Raw genomic sequence first — 13918 nt, forward strand, 5'->3', positions numbered from 1 at the left:
GATTTCACTCGCGCAATGGTTTGACAATTTATTTCACTTAAATTCAGCAACGTTCACAAAAACAACTCGTGCTCCCACAGTGTAACCTATCTTGATGTTTTGCCTTTTAAAAAAAAAAACCCCAAAAAACCAAAAGTACACTTTGAGAAGTCTTTAAATAGACTCGCTAGGTCAAGCAACCGTTGCTCTTTGTCGCAATCATCTGTCTGCACACAGAGAGCCTTTTAGCGTTAGCCGAGCACAGTAAAGTGCTGAATTATGGAAGAGGAAAGTGAATATGTTACCGTACACTAGTAAGGGCATCGGGATGAAGCCAGGTGAGCTTTATTGGATTTGTGAGTCTGTTTTGATGTAGCCTCCAGGTTGACATAGATGCAATCTTTAAAAAGTCCTGGGGAAAAAAAGCACACACACATACATACTTTACGTCAAAATGTTAGACGGACAGCACCTTGTGTAAACACAGCCGCTTGGCATTCACATTGATAGAAAGTTTTCCAATTTACCACTAATGGAGAACACAGACCGCCCACATGCAAAAAAAAAAAAAAAAAAAAAATGACAATGAATGTTTTCTCACACTCCATTTTTCATGGCGAATCCTGAAAATGATCCTCAAATGTTGACTACATCCTTCAACCGCATTGGACGACGTCGGCAAAAAGCTTCACAATTGGGGCTCATTTAGTTCGTCAAAATGGCTGCTTCAAACCAAGATGGCCGTCTTCCTGTTCAGTTTTGCTCGTGTCCTTGAGACTTTTTTTCGTGCCCTCTTACGATAGACATGTCCGACTAATTTTTGTCTCGATTGATGAAACTGGTGTCAGGGAGAAACTTTTGCTAAAATTTTCCAGCAGGTGCGACTGAGTTGCGTTCAGTAAAAGTAGTAAAATTAGTGCTTTTTCGAGCCTGTTAAAGCCTCCAAAAAAGGAGATAAATTTTCCGGAAGATTCCTAGAGGTCCTTCGCACCACTTGGTGCTTGGGCCCGAAAAATATTCTCCCACTTCAGTCCCAAAATAATTTCCAATTGCACCAAATAAAAAAAGAAAATCATAAAAAAGGAATAGCAGGACGTCAAAGAAACAGATGGTGCTGGAAGCCCAGGGGCCGTTTTAGCCAATCAAAAGCTTGGAGAAAGTCATTGGCAAAAAGGAACAATTAAAGCAATGCTGATGGTGGGCTCGCCTTTGGACTGATCCAGAAACCAAGTTAACAAAACAAAAGCAAAAAAAAAAAAAAAATTTTGATTTTTGGATTGAATTTTCTCTTCAGTGACCTGAAACACAGTTTGCAAATGGTTTAAATGGCAAAACGTATAGAAAAAAAAAAGTTGTAATATGACAATAAAACTGTAATATTAATAAAAACAAATAATTTTCAGGAAAGAAATCTGAATGCCAAGGGAAAAATGTTAAGAGGGGGGAATATGCTGCCCCCGCCCAAAGTTGTTCCTTCAACAAAATACTAAAACCCATATTTTTGAGGGGGGGGATATATATATATATTTAAAATAAATAAATCATAATCTCTCTAATCATAAATTAGTTGTTTTGTAACCATTGGAAGTGGTCAATCTCATCGAATGGCAATGGCCTATGAGGTCCCTCAAGGGTCAGTTCTTGGACCCCTCCTCTTCAGCCTGTATATGCTACCCTTGGGTCCAATTCTTCAGAACTTACATTTTGACTGTCATAGCTACGCAGATGACACACAGTTACGTCTAGCAGTGTCTCCAGATGACTAAAGTTCAATTGAGGTGTTGTGTCACTCTCTAAAACAGATAAATAACTGGATGAGCCAAAATCTTCTTCAATTAAACCACAATAAAACTGAGATCATTTTTTGGGAATAAAGATAAGAGGATTGCGGTTAGTAAATACCTGGAGTCACTCTCTTTAAAAACCAAAGACCAAGTCCGAAACCTTGGTGTTCTGATAGATTCTGGCCTGACTTTCAACAGTCATGTCAAATCAATTACTAAAACTGCCTTCTACTATCTGAAGAACATATCCAGAGTGAAGGCTTGCATGTGTCAAGCAGACCAGGAGAAGCTCCTCCATGCTTTTATCTCAAGTGGACTTGACTATTGTAATGGTCTTCTGACTGGACTCCCTCAAAACAGCATAAAACAGCTGCAGCTCATTCAGAATGCTGCAGCTCGGGTTCTGACCAGAACAAAGAGGTCAGAGCATATTACTCCAATTCTAAAGTCGTCACACTGGCTTCCAGTCAGCTTTAGAATAGATTTTAAAGTTCTGCTACTGGTGTATAAATGGTTTAGATCCTGAATACATGAAAGAAATCCTAATGGAATATAAACCCAGTAGGGCTCTGAGATCGACAGACTCAGATCAAATCGTGGAGCACGGAGTCCAAAGCAAACATGGTGAAGCAGCATTTAGCTATTACGCTGCACACAAATGGAAGAAGTTGCCAACTGAAGTCACTTCAGCCACCAACAGGTGCAGGTTTTTAAATCCAGGTTAAAAACTCTTTTTTTTTCCTCATGCATTTTAGAGTATTTCCATTTTTAAATGGTATTTCTTTTATTTCGTTTTCGATATTTCGTTACCTTGTGTATGAAATGCAGTACATTTGTACTGTTATGATAATGTTGCAATTTCAAAATGTCAAAAAGTCAGAATAAATCCCGACATTTTCAACAGAAAAGTCGTCATTTCACTAAAGTATTTATAATCTTAAGATTTTCCTTTTTAGAGTGAATCCGAATGTCTTAAGATTCTTAACAGAATACAATTGTATCATGATGGGGGGGAAAGCCTTTTTTAAAAAGTTATTAAATTACAGGAATAAAGTGAGGACATGGTCATTGGATGTAAAGATGTCATTTTAATGATGACATTTTTTATTTTATGAGCATAGAGGTATGATATCAATAGAAAACGTTACGTTGAAAGGAAGTGGTCATTATATTTCAAAGAAAAAAAAAAAAAAGGTTGAGAAAAAGTGGTTGAAATTCCAAGCAGAGAAAAAGTCGTATAATTCTCCGAAAAACTAACATTATAAAAACGAGGTTGAAATATCAGAAGAACATTTTTTTGGGGAGAAATGTATAAATCACATTGGAGGTTTACTGTAGTTAATGATTGTCAACATTCCAACCTCCAATTTTCTTTTTCTATATTTTTTTGCTAATTTGGGTAGTAAATTAGTTTCTTCCCGGTGTGGTCCAAGTAATTGTTCGTAAAATACTTCTGGCTATAAAGGTTCAACTATGTTGGCTTTGAAGTTAGAATCCCACAGAACATACAAAAATGTTTTATTTTCCAAAAACAAACCCAACACGTTGGTTTTCATTTACAATTTCTGTGAGGCACACGTAGCACCAAGTGGAGATAAACGTGTCGCACCGGAACGTGGCACGCTGGAGCTTTGCAAAAGAACGCCAAGTGCTATAGAATCCACGCAAACACCCACAAAAAATTCCCCCAAAACACTAAACAGCACATTCGGAGCACTTTGACATTGAGAATACAAAGAAACAAATCTGTAGAAGGACGGGGAGGCTGGCAGGCCGAATCAAATGTGCTTTCATTTTGGCGATGTTTCGTTCTAGTCAGGACTGAGAAACGCTTGAAACAAAAGCCAGGCAGCCAGGGAAGAGCGCTTCCAAAGTACAAACGCAGCAACAACTCTTGTGTGAAATGGAAACTTAAGTTCTTCCTCTTGTGGTTTTACATCTGCACACTGCAACAACATGACGTCGACGCACCTGCGGCAAAACAAAAACGTCTACGGGCAAAACGAGCCATCATCAAGTCATCCATTGTGACTTTTGAAAAAGAAACTCTCTCTCTCGCTCTCACTGAATGTCAGATCGACTACAACAATCGACATTGGATGAAAGCCACGGCTGACGTCATGTTGGTCTTCTTTAGACAGTCAAGACTGACTCAACAGCGCCTCTGCTGGTTGCTGTCAGTTCAGTTTCTTTTTTTTTTTTTTTTTTTTTTTAAAAGTCATACTGTTAAGACAACAAATTCAAGGGAAATAAATGCAGTTCTGCGAAATGTTTTTGTTTTTTTGAAAGACAAAAATATAATTTGCTCCCGAAGTCGTAATACATTTTTTTTTTAAATGCAAAAAATATCTTAACTGTTTTTGTTTGTGGATACTGAATCAGCAGAGCCCCCGTTTGCTCAGCAGTGCACTTTTTCTTTTTTTAAAAGGCATAACGAGAATGTCCTTTATGGGGGGGAAACGTTGGACAAGAAAGAAGTTATGAAAACTCATGAAAAAGTCCTAATATGAGAAAAAAAGAAATTATTTTTTTTTTTATTTTTTTTAGGGGAGAAAATACTGGAAAAATACTGTAGAAAACGACAATAAAGTTGTAACTTTCATGTGAAAAAGGCTTAATCATTCCATAAAAGTCGGTTACAAGAAAATAAAGTCAATCTCTTCTTTAAACGGCAAACTGCTTGAGCGGCTCAACGGTGCCCCTGCTGGTCGCAGGCAAGTACTGCACGCAATTTGGACTTTTAAACAATCAACAAATTGACCAAGTTTGTAACAATCCATTAAGCGTTTTTATGCTCATCCCTGAAAAGGGCAGAACGAGAGATTCGGTTTTGACCAAAGCAGCAAAAGAGTACATTCGGCTTCAAATGCGCCACCTCAAAAGTTTTGTTTGATTTTGTTTCGTTGCGCCGTGGAGGCGATTCTGCGGTCAGTCACACAGGAAACCGACGAGGCAGACGACCTCACATCCTGTCTGAGCTTTTGAAAGCGACACTTCCTTCTCAAGAGGAGGAGGAGATGCTCTGAAAGTTCAAGTTGCTTTTCTGTAAATGGGGGGAAATAAAAAAAAAAAAAAAAACTCTTTGGAAGAAAAATACATTCAACAACAACAAAAGCTTCTAGTGAATAGAAAGCAAAGCCATTCAGAGGAAATGAAAGTGTTACTAAAAAAAAAAATAATAATAATAATCCACTCGAAAAGAGATGAATGGATGCCGTGCTTCTTGATTTTACACGACAGCCGACGCTGCATGCACTACAGGAACATTATTGGACGTGCAGATGTATAATGGCTTGTCAATGGGGCAGCTCCTCCCTTTTTTTTTTTTTTTTTTCTTCTTCTTTGTACCCCGGAACCTACCTGTACCCTTTTCTGGAAGTGGAAAAGGTACAAATAGTTAACAGCGGAACCTCTAAATTCAAATTACGACACAAAATGTTGGCGTTCGAACCCTGAGCACCACATGACATTGCTTCATTTTTGTGGAGAACGTCATGGAAAAGTGACGTCATCCCACAGGAGAGCTCAGTTCAGTGTGAATATGTGATGTATGTTTCCTCCTTGGCTCCGTCGAAACGTTGTTTTTTTTTCGACAGAAATCTTCAGAAAAAATGTTTATCGCTGTAACCACTTGCCAGGCCAACGCGTCAGTATATCGCCAATCAAAGTATTAACGGTGGCTCTTTTTCGGCAGCTTTTATGCTCTATTATTTGACCGCTTTGTGCGACAATTGAGAATTCTAAAAATGTGACTTAAAACAGTCCTTGTGCAGTGAATAAAGGTTAAGTCAGAGCCTGGATTATTTCAATATGCGTGATTTCCTGCGGCAAATGAATTGAGAGATTCACTGTGCCGTCGTCCCAACACAGCAGCGCAGCGTGCGCCAGAAACGGCCTGCTACAAACATCGTACGGCGAGGCCCTGCACGCGTCCGCTCGCCATCAAGGCTTCTTGGCTTTGGCGTCCGCCGCCGCCGCCGCCTTGACGTGGGTCATCTCCACGTCGCCGAGCGCGTCGGGCGGGAGGCACGCGCGCATGCGCTCGGCCGTCTTCCGCTGGGCCGCCTTCTCCTGCTCCAGCGTGCGGATCACGTGCTTCATTTTGCTCTCGCGGGACAGGAAGTTCTCCACGTTGCTTTCTAGGGTTTGGATCTTCTGCCGCGCCGCCTGGTTAAAACATCACAGTAGAATCAGGCACGTGCGCACGTAGCCTCTAGGTGGTGTTCAAGCACCTGCGTGTTTGCCCTGAACCTAAAAAGTGCCTTTTTTTGCAGCAGCCCTCCTTCTCCTTTCAAATACGTCATTTCAACAGGGGTGTGTTGACTTTTTTATATCCACTTTAGCCCCTCTTCACCTCCTTTGTTAATTGTTATATTATTGTGTTAACAGAGATAAAAATATATATATATATATTCCTATACATCCTACTGTTTTTTTTTTTTTTTTTTTCTTCATTGCATGAACAATTGTGGCAAAGGATGTCCTTTTTTTGGCTTGCGCACCTGACCCCAAAAATGTCTGTGCACGTGCCTGCACATGTAAATATTTGCATACTATTTTCTGTAGCGCTGTAGATTGCATTCAATATTGCTTCCTTCCATTGGACAAATTTCCTTTAACATTTTGCAGGATTTTGTGCAAAAATCATTGACAATTCGTTGAAAACTGACATTTTGAGGGGATTTGAACGCGCTACCTTATGATTGTGAAGCACACATGCAAACCGCTACACACTATGCTGCCCTCAATGTATATTATTCAAATGAAATGGTTGAACCCAAAAAATATGCTTGAAGACCACTTCTCGCTCGGAACATTCAGCCTTGTTTTTTTTAACTGGTGCCACTCTTTCGTTATGTTTTGTTACACTGCCACCTACAGGAAAGGTGACGCGTTACACCTTACCGTCCACAGCCACAAACTCAAGAGTTGTGTTTGTTCACCTGAAGTTTCTCCAGCAGCTCCATGTTCTGCTTCTTGAGCTGCGCGTTGGTCTTCTCCAGCTTGTCGAGGCGCTCCGAGTCGTCGGGCGCGGCGCCGCCCTCCGCCGCCTCGTCCCGCAGCACGTGGTACTCCACCTCGTACGCGTGCAGCTGCTTGGAGATGTCCATCTCCGTCACCTGGCCGTCCACCGGGGGCGGGGGGAAGAAAAAAAAAAAAAAAAAAAAAAAAAACCTTTACCGTGTCAAAAGGGTCGGTCTTGGTTTTGGTCTTTTACAGTGTACGCTGTCATCATTAAAGGCGAGATTGTTTTATTGCTCGTCACTTCTGCTTCCACTTGTATGACAGTTAAGAAAGTGAAAGTTACTTCAAACTTTGCCTGTACACTTAATAAAGGTTTTTATAACGGGATCGGTTTAACACTGGTACTCATTGTTTCTATCCAGTCAAGTATAGCCAAAGTGGAAAAAGACCTTTTGTGGAATTGTCAAAGGTAGAAGTCGTTTAACAGCTGCTAAAGCTTTTTGCTATATTTAAGAATATCACAACCAGGCTTGGGGAGTAACGGAATACATTTAACGGCGTTATGTAATTAGTTAACAGTACAAATATTTTTTTGGTTTAGCACGTCAGTGCTCTGGCTTCCTACTGCATGCTAAAAACATACATATTAAACATTTATAAAACAGAAAAGACCAGACTAACATACATATACATACACATTTTATTGATATTGAATGTATTTTGGCTTCATTAACATCTTTGGTATTTTAAAAGTAATTAAAAACAATCAAGTTACATTACTTTAGAATTGCGGTACAGTGCTTGGATTACATTACAACCTAATTGTATTTATTTTATTTTTTTTAAACGGGTAACTATATTACAATTAAAAAAAAAAAAAAAAAAAAAAAAGTAAGCCTCCCAACCCTGGTGACAATGTTACTTAAGAATCCTGTACAATTCATAAAGTTTTATAACGATGACAGTTTGGCACCGGAACAGATGAATTCCATGTCGTCATCATCTCCTAAGGTGCTTAACTTCTTTTTACACCTGTATAAAGATTAAGAGTACTAAAATGTGACTTGAAAAAAATCCCTGTACAGTTAATAAATGTTTGACGATGGTGACACTCGGAGGCTGTAATAGACTAATAGGATTTGCATTATTTCCAATGGGGAAAAGGTTTCAGAATGCACGTCGGATCCAGTTTTTGAGGACCAATCAGATGAGCTCCTCACCTTGGCGATGCTCTGCTCCATCTGCGCCTGAGTGAGGCTGGGAAGCGTCGACTTCAGGTAGTCCACGATGCTCTCGAAGCTGTCGCACTCCACTATCGCCCCCTGGTGGCTGCTCAGCAGGCACAGGGCCACTTTGAAGATGACCTCCGTGCCCTGGACAAACAGAAAGTCTGACAACGACAAAAAACAACAACAACACAACATCAGAGGCGTCAACATCAACAGCACAGCGAAGCTGCTATTAAATTAGGAATCAAAAAGAGGTACCGAAGATGCGCGACACGAAGCCCAGCGGGAACTGCGAGGCGAAGAGCGTGAGGAACCACGGCGCCGCGTACAGACTCGGGCAGATTTCGTACTCCTCCAGGTGATCGTACAGGTCGCGGTGGTAGTCGTGCAGAAGTCTGGAGAGCTGGTACATCTGGATCTGCGCACACATCACAAAAACTTGCCGCAACACAGGAAAATACACAATATTTGGATTTGGAAAGGGCAGATTCAAGGGAACAATGCGCGCTATTGTAGCTGCTGAACGATCCCAAGCAAGCGGGGCTTGCCGAGGCACGCGCCGCGCTCGCTCTCACCGCACGGCATGAGAATAAGTCACCTCGGCGGTAAAAACACACCAGAAAGTATGTATTTCAAACATTTTTAAAAAGCGCCCTTTACCCTCGTACACGCGCAGGTGACTCGTGTCCTCGCGGCCGTGCGACAGGGAGTCGCGGCGGCGTTAAACATTAGCGCGCCTGCTGATGTTTTCCCAGCCCCCGCAGATGTCAGCTGACGTTGAAACGAGCCAGCGCGGAGGTGCGGTCGCGCTTCAAAAGGTGAGCGAACGTCTGCGGCCTCGCGGGGCACGCCGAGACAGGCGCACGGTACTGCGTACTACAACTGTCGCAAACACGAATGACAGCTTTACTTTTTCGACAACGTACTTTCCAACGATTCCGTTTTGGGTTTTTTTTGCAAATAAAGCTCATAGTGTAGAAACCCCCCCCCCCCGACTATTTTATCATTCATTATTATTATTATTATACTCAATATAACAGCACAGTGCATTATTGGGATTAGTACTTTTTTCAATTGACATGTGTATGTCTTTTTATCAAATCTAAATGTGTATTGTTGTTCTATTTTTTGGATTGATCGGATATTACTACTGCGACTACTAATACTATTTTTCTGTCCTCTGGGTTCTTTTGTGACGCCAGAAAAATATCTCGTTATTGTTTATGTGTATTGTTGTTGTGCTGTAGTCTGTGTTTGTGCCTAACTAAGCTTTGGTTGAACACAGTGACTCCGTCACAAAACATTTTCTTTTCAAAACACATAAGGTGCAACGGGTCAAACGCACTTCCTAACCCTTCAAGCGATGACCCCCTTCAGCGGGTTTCCACGGTTACAAGCTCGTAAATCAACCCGCGGGTGAGCCGTCCATAAAAGAAAGAGCTTGAGCGTGGCGCCGACCTGCAGCGAGACCATGTCGGGCTTGTACTGGCGCCGGACGCCGAGGTCGTACATGAGGAACTTGAGCGTGTCGAAGGCCTGCTCCTCGCTCATGTGCAGCAGCAGCACGCCGGCTACGAAGCTGACGCCCTGGCAGTAGCCCACCTGCACGCGCAAACAAAACACCGTCAAGCAACATTCGCTCGCTCCAACATTACCGCCGCTACGCTAAGGTGCCTAAATTGTCCGTATTCATCACGTCCGTGGCATGAATGACATTTTTTTTATAAAAAGGTTGAATGAATTCTGCCTAACAACTAGTGGCAATAGACATTTTCCCCCTGTATTGTTTTATATAAGCAATTAGACTGAAAGTATGTACTATTTGGGATATTTTTTCATTTAAAAATGCTTTGTATTTTATTGTAGGTAATCGCAGTTTGGCACTCGCAGTCACATCTTTTTCTTGCCAATTGCGGATATTTTTGCCGATGGCGAGGGACCGGCCCAGTCCCTCGCCTTCCCCACAAATAGCGCAGGTCCAGTGTATTGTAAATAAACTTTGTTACTGAAATGATTTTTTTTCTATTTAGTATATTTTTTATAAAAAGATGTTTTATTTTAAAATGTTTCGTAAAATATTAGAATAAAATCCATATTTCAAAAAAATAAAATAAAGACATTCATTTGTCAAAAATATGCTTTATTGTAAATACTCCCGTTGATCTATACTGTGTTGCGCTTCATCTAACCTTTCAAATTGAAATGTTTAATATACTATACAAATATATTCTTAACATTTGTTGAATTATTCTCCTTTTCAAAGCATTGCAAACATGCAAACTCCACACAGGCGGGGCCGGGGATTGAACCCCGGTCCCCAGAACCGCCAGGCAGACGCTCTACCCAGTCGTGCGACGTGCCGCCCCAAAGCATTTATATTCATTTTTTTTCATTTTAAAATGTATTTGGTTATTTCAAAAATTAATCTGAGCAATCTGTTGTTCAAGACTAGCTAAAAGTGCATTTCCATTTTATGATGAAACATTTGCGTTGGCGTTGCATGAGAAAAAAAGAAACTTGCGCTATATGAATATAGTTTTCCTCTATTTCCTGTCCACTAGTTGAATGCTAGACTCTATATGTATCGATTTGTTTTTTTCTCTCTTTCTTTGAAAGAGCCCTCAGGGAGTTAGCGTACCTCAGTGTCCAGCAGAGAGTAGGCTTTGAGCAGGTTGTAAAGGGAAAGCTGCCCAGCGCCCAGCTGGGCCGAGAAGTACTCCAAGTTGGGGAAGGTCCGACCTGAGACGAGACGCGCGACGCCGCATTAGACTCGTAACTTTCCTCGGCGATGAGCGCCCGCGATGGCCGCCGCGCACCCAAATCCACCAGAATGGCGTGCTGCTGCGCGGTGAGCTGCTTCAACAGATCCCCGTAGGGCGTGTCGGCGGGCGGCCGGCGCAGAGGATGTCGGCGACACAAGCGGTGCTGATGGCACAGCAGCAGCCACACCTCCCCGCGACGGCTTTTGGGAACACCTGCGCACAATATTCCAAGCATAAAACGGTGGCGCCCCATTTCGGGCATTCCCACATATTGGTGCGCCACACTGAAAGCGAAACGCCGACCTGGTAAGACGCTTAAACTTTGACATCTTCATGTTCCGAAAAAGCTCGAACGTTAGCGTTTCATCACTAAAATTAAAAAAAGGGGGGTGCGCAAGATTGAACGTGTCATGGCGATCTGCTATAAGAAATTCCACATTCCCCCCCCAAAAGGTTAAATATGAGCATTTTCTCTACAAAATTTAAGATTTGTGCTTATTCTCATTTGAGCCATTTTTAAATGTGTGTGAGTGGAGGAGAGGGGGAGCGCCGGAAGAAAGGTCGAACGGCAATATGGCATGATAATGCACCACAAAAATGGGGATGGGATGTTGGAACATTATCATGGGCTAATCAACTACGTTAAATCAAGAACTGAAACATTGCCTTTGTTTTGCCATTTTAGGGCTTTGAGCAGGAGAGCATTTTATATATAATGTTGAGCATAAAATATGAGCCTTTCTTTAACTCAATTAAGATTTTAGCTTTTTTTCTCTTCTTTTTTTTTTTTTTTTTTTTTTAAAGGTGTGAACAATGGGTGTGCCCGGTTTTAATCATAATGCGGACACGCTGTCATAATTCCAACTAACCAACTCCGGCGTGATGTCGGAAGGCGGCGTGGCTGGAAAAGGTCGTCGTACAACGTCAAGCGATGCCCCTTTTTTGACAGCGACAAAAAAAGCGTCATTTAGCGACGCCTCACCTCGGCAGAGCGCTCGGTACAGATGGTCCCGGTCCTGCCGCACCGTGGTTCTGCCCGGTGCCGTCAGTTTTTTCTCCCACAACGCCTGCGCCTCTTGGGAGTCGGGGCCCACTTCCTGGTAGCTCAGCTTCATCTTGCGGATGTGCAGCTCGTCGCGACTCGCTGGGCGGAAAGAAACATTGTCGGTTAAGTCGTCCTCGCTGGTCGCGTGGCTTCGCGTTGAACACGCTTGACGCCGTATTTCTGCACACCAGAAAATAAAAGCGCAGACAACCAAGCAAATGCCTAAAAGCCACATACAGTGGAACCTCTAACGTCACCGCTTCACCTCCATTTTTCTGGAAACGGGAAACGACAACTTCTGGTCCGAATATTTTCTTGGAGAATTCCATCTTTTTCTTCAAATACTGTGACTTAATGTTCATAATATCATGCATTTTTTCCCCCATCACATTACAACTTTAGATTCTTAAAATAACAATTTGACGTAATATCGTGAGTTTATTTCTGCAACATGAAATCATTTTCTCATAGAATTCTCATTTTATTTCCATGAAATTACAACCTTATTCTAAAATTACAACAATTTCTCATTATATTGTGACTTTTATCGTAATAGTCATTTTAATGCAAAATTTGGTCTATAATTTCCTAGAATATTTTTTGCATATTTTATGGTAAAATGTAAACTTTTTCTTGTAACATTCTGACTTTTTCTAATGCTCTCACAACTATTTGTAGCAATTTTGCAAGTATTTTTAGGATAACTCTCTTTATCTCTCAATATCAAAGTTTTTCTTATAAAGTTGTAATATCACAACACCATTAATAAAACACTATTTTGTCACCAATTCCCAAATGACAAAGAATGTGAAAAAGGAAAAAAAAAGTCAACATGTTGTTTAAAATTTGTCAGTATGCAACAGATTTATTTCTTTTTTTATCTTAACGAGAACGAATTTCAAATCCAAGTCCGTGAGCCGTGGAGGTTCCGCTGTGTAAAGATGGCCGCCCTCCCTGCCACTGGAAGCAACGACCAAAACCGCGCTAAACAACCACATACGGTGAACGCCGTCGTCTGTTACGAAGCGAGGCCCGCGGATCACCGAAAAGGAACACAAACGAACACCTGACAGCAAGACCGCAAGACGACCGATTGGCTCAAGTGAACAATAAGGAACCCAAAGCCATGCAAAAAAAAAAAAAAAAGAACGGCTTTATCCCCGAGAACTGTGCTGGTGTTGCTTACCTTCTATTGAAACGATATTCACAGCATTGGTGTAAAAAAACAAAAAAACAAAAACAAAACAAAAAAATCATAGATTTTTAATCATAGAAAGAATTTGGGAAATATTTCAGTTTTTTTTTTAATAGTCAACTGCAGAGCGTCCCAACCGAGTCTTTATTGGGGGGGGGGGGGGGGGGGGGGGACTTTATTTGTACAAATGCTTCTTTGAAATCTTAAACAATATTACATTGTTTTATATAGCTTATCCCCAAAATATCAATCTTTCATTTCAATGATATACAGCACATTATGTTATGGTAGTAGTCATTGTAAACTATTTCTAGCCACCTGTAAATATCATCTGTTATTCTTTTGCTTGCTTACCAGGATTATTTGAAGAAAAAAAAAAAAAAAAAGTTTTCTTAAATCTTTTCAGGCTGTGGCTTGTTTCACATATGCCACACACAAAAAAAGAAAAGCTCAGTGTCAAACGTCTGTGAACATGCCACACGCACGCATAAACACAAACACACAATAAATGTCAACAGCGAGATGATGATGATTGACATAAACAGTGGTGACATCACGAGCTGGGCGTGATGATGGCTGAGGCAAAAGTTCAACTCCACGCACAGCAGATACACACACACACTGGCTATAAAATGTCTACACACCCCGATTCAAATGCCAGCTTTTTTTCTTTTTTTTTGTGATGCAAATTATTTTTTTTTTTTTTTTTTTTTTTTTTAAAAGACCAAGGTAAACCATTTCAAACTTTTTTTCCCCACCATTAATGTGACCTCTAACCTGTACAGCTCAATTGGAACAAAAGGAACATTTTCCAGATCAGAAGCAAAATGAAACACCTGAGATATTGTGGTTGCACAAGCGTGCACACCCTCTTATGGTATGGTATATTTTTTCCTCAAGCCCCACAGTCTCAAACAAAAAAAAACATAAAACAATAACAATATTACAATCCTTTTCCT

At 41.1% G+C, this 13918-nt stretch overlaps 1 protein-coding gene across 7 annotated transcripts in view; it reads right to left on the bottom strand.

The window, feature by feature from the left end:
- Positions 1 to 3264: 3264 nt before the first annotated feature.
- The window catches only part of tbc1d4 (TBC1 domain family, member 4), a 33282-nt gene continuing 22628 nt past the window's right edge, over positions 3265 to 13918 (bottom strand). For 5 of the 7 annotated variants that reach the window (XM_061691123.1, XM_061691125.1, XM_061691121.1 and 2 more), the window contains 8 exons: positions 11702 to 11863; positions 10774 to 10932; positions 10596 to 10696; positions 9416 to 9559; positions 8216 to 8375; positions 7949 to 8118; positions 6707 to 6883; positions 3265 to 5930 (listed from right to left, as the gene is read on the bottom strand). In XM_061691123.1, coding sequence (XP_061547107.1) covers positions 5706 to 5930; positions 6707 to 6883; positions 7949 to 8118; positions 8216 to 8375; positions 9416 to 9559; positions 10596 to 10696; positions 10774 to 10932; positions 11702 to 11863 — 1298 coding nt within the window. In that variant the 3' untranslated portion in view covers positions 3265 to 5705. The other 2 variants (XM_061691124.1, XM_061691128.1) reach the window with 2 other exon arrangements.

This window comes from Phycodurus eques, chromosome 12 (assembly GCF_024500275.1).
Source record: "Phycodurus eques isolate BA_2022a chromosome 12, UOR_Pequ_1.1, whole genome shotgun sequence".
In the NCBI taxonomy this organism is placed as follows: Eukaryota; Metazoa; Chordata; class Actinopteri; order Syngnathiformes; family Syngnathidae; genus Phycodurus; species Phycodurus eques.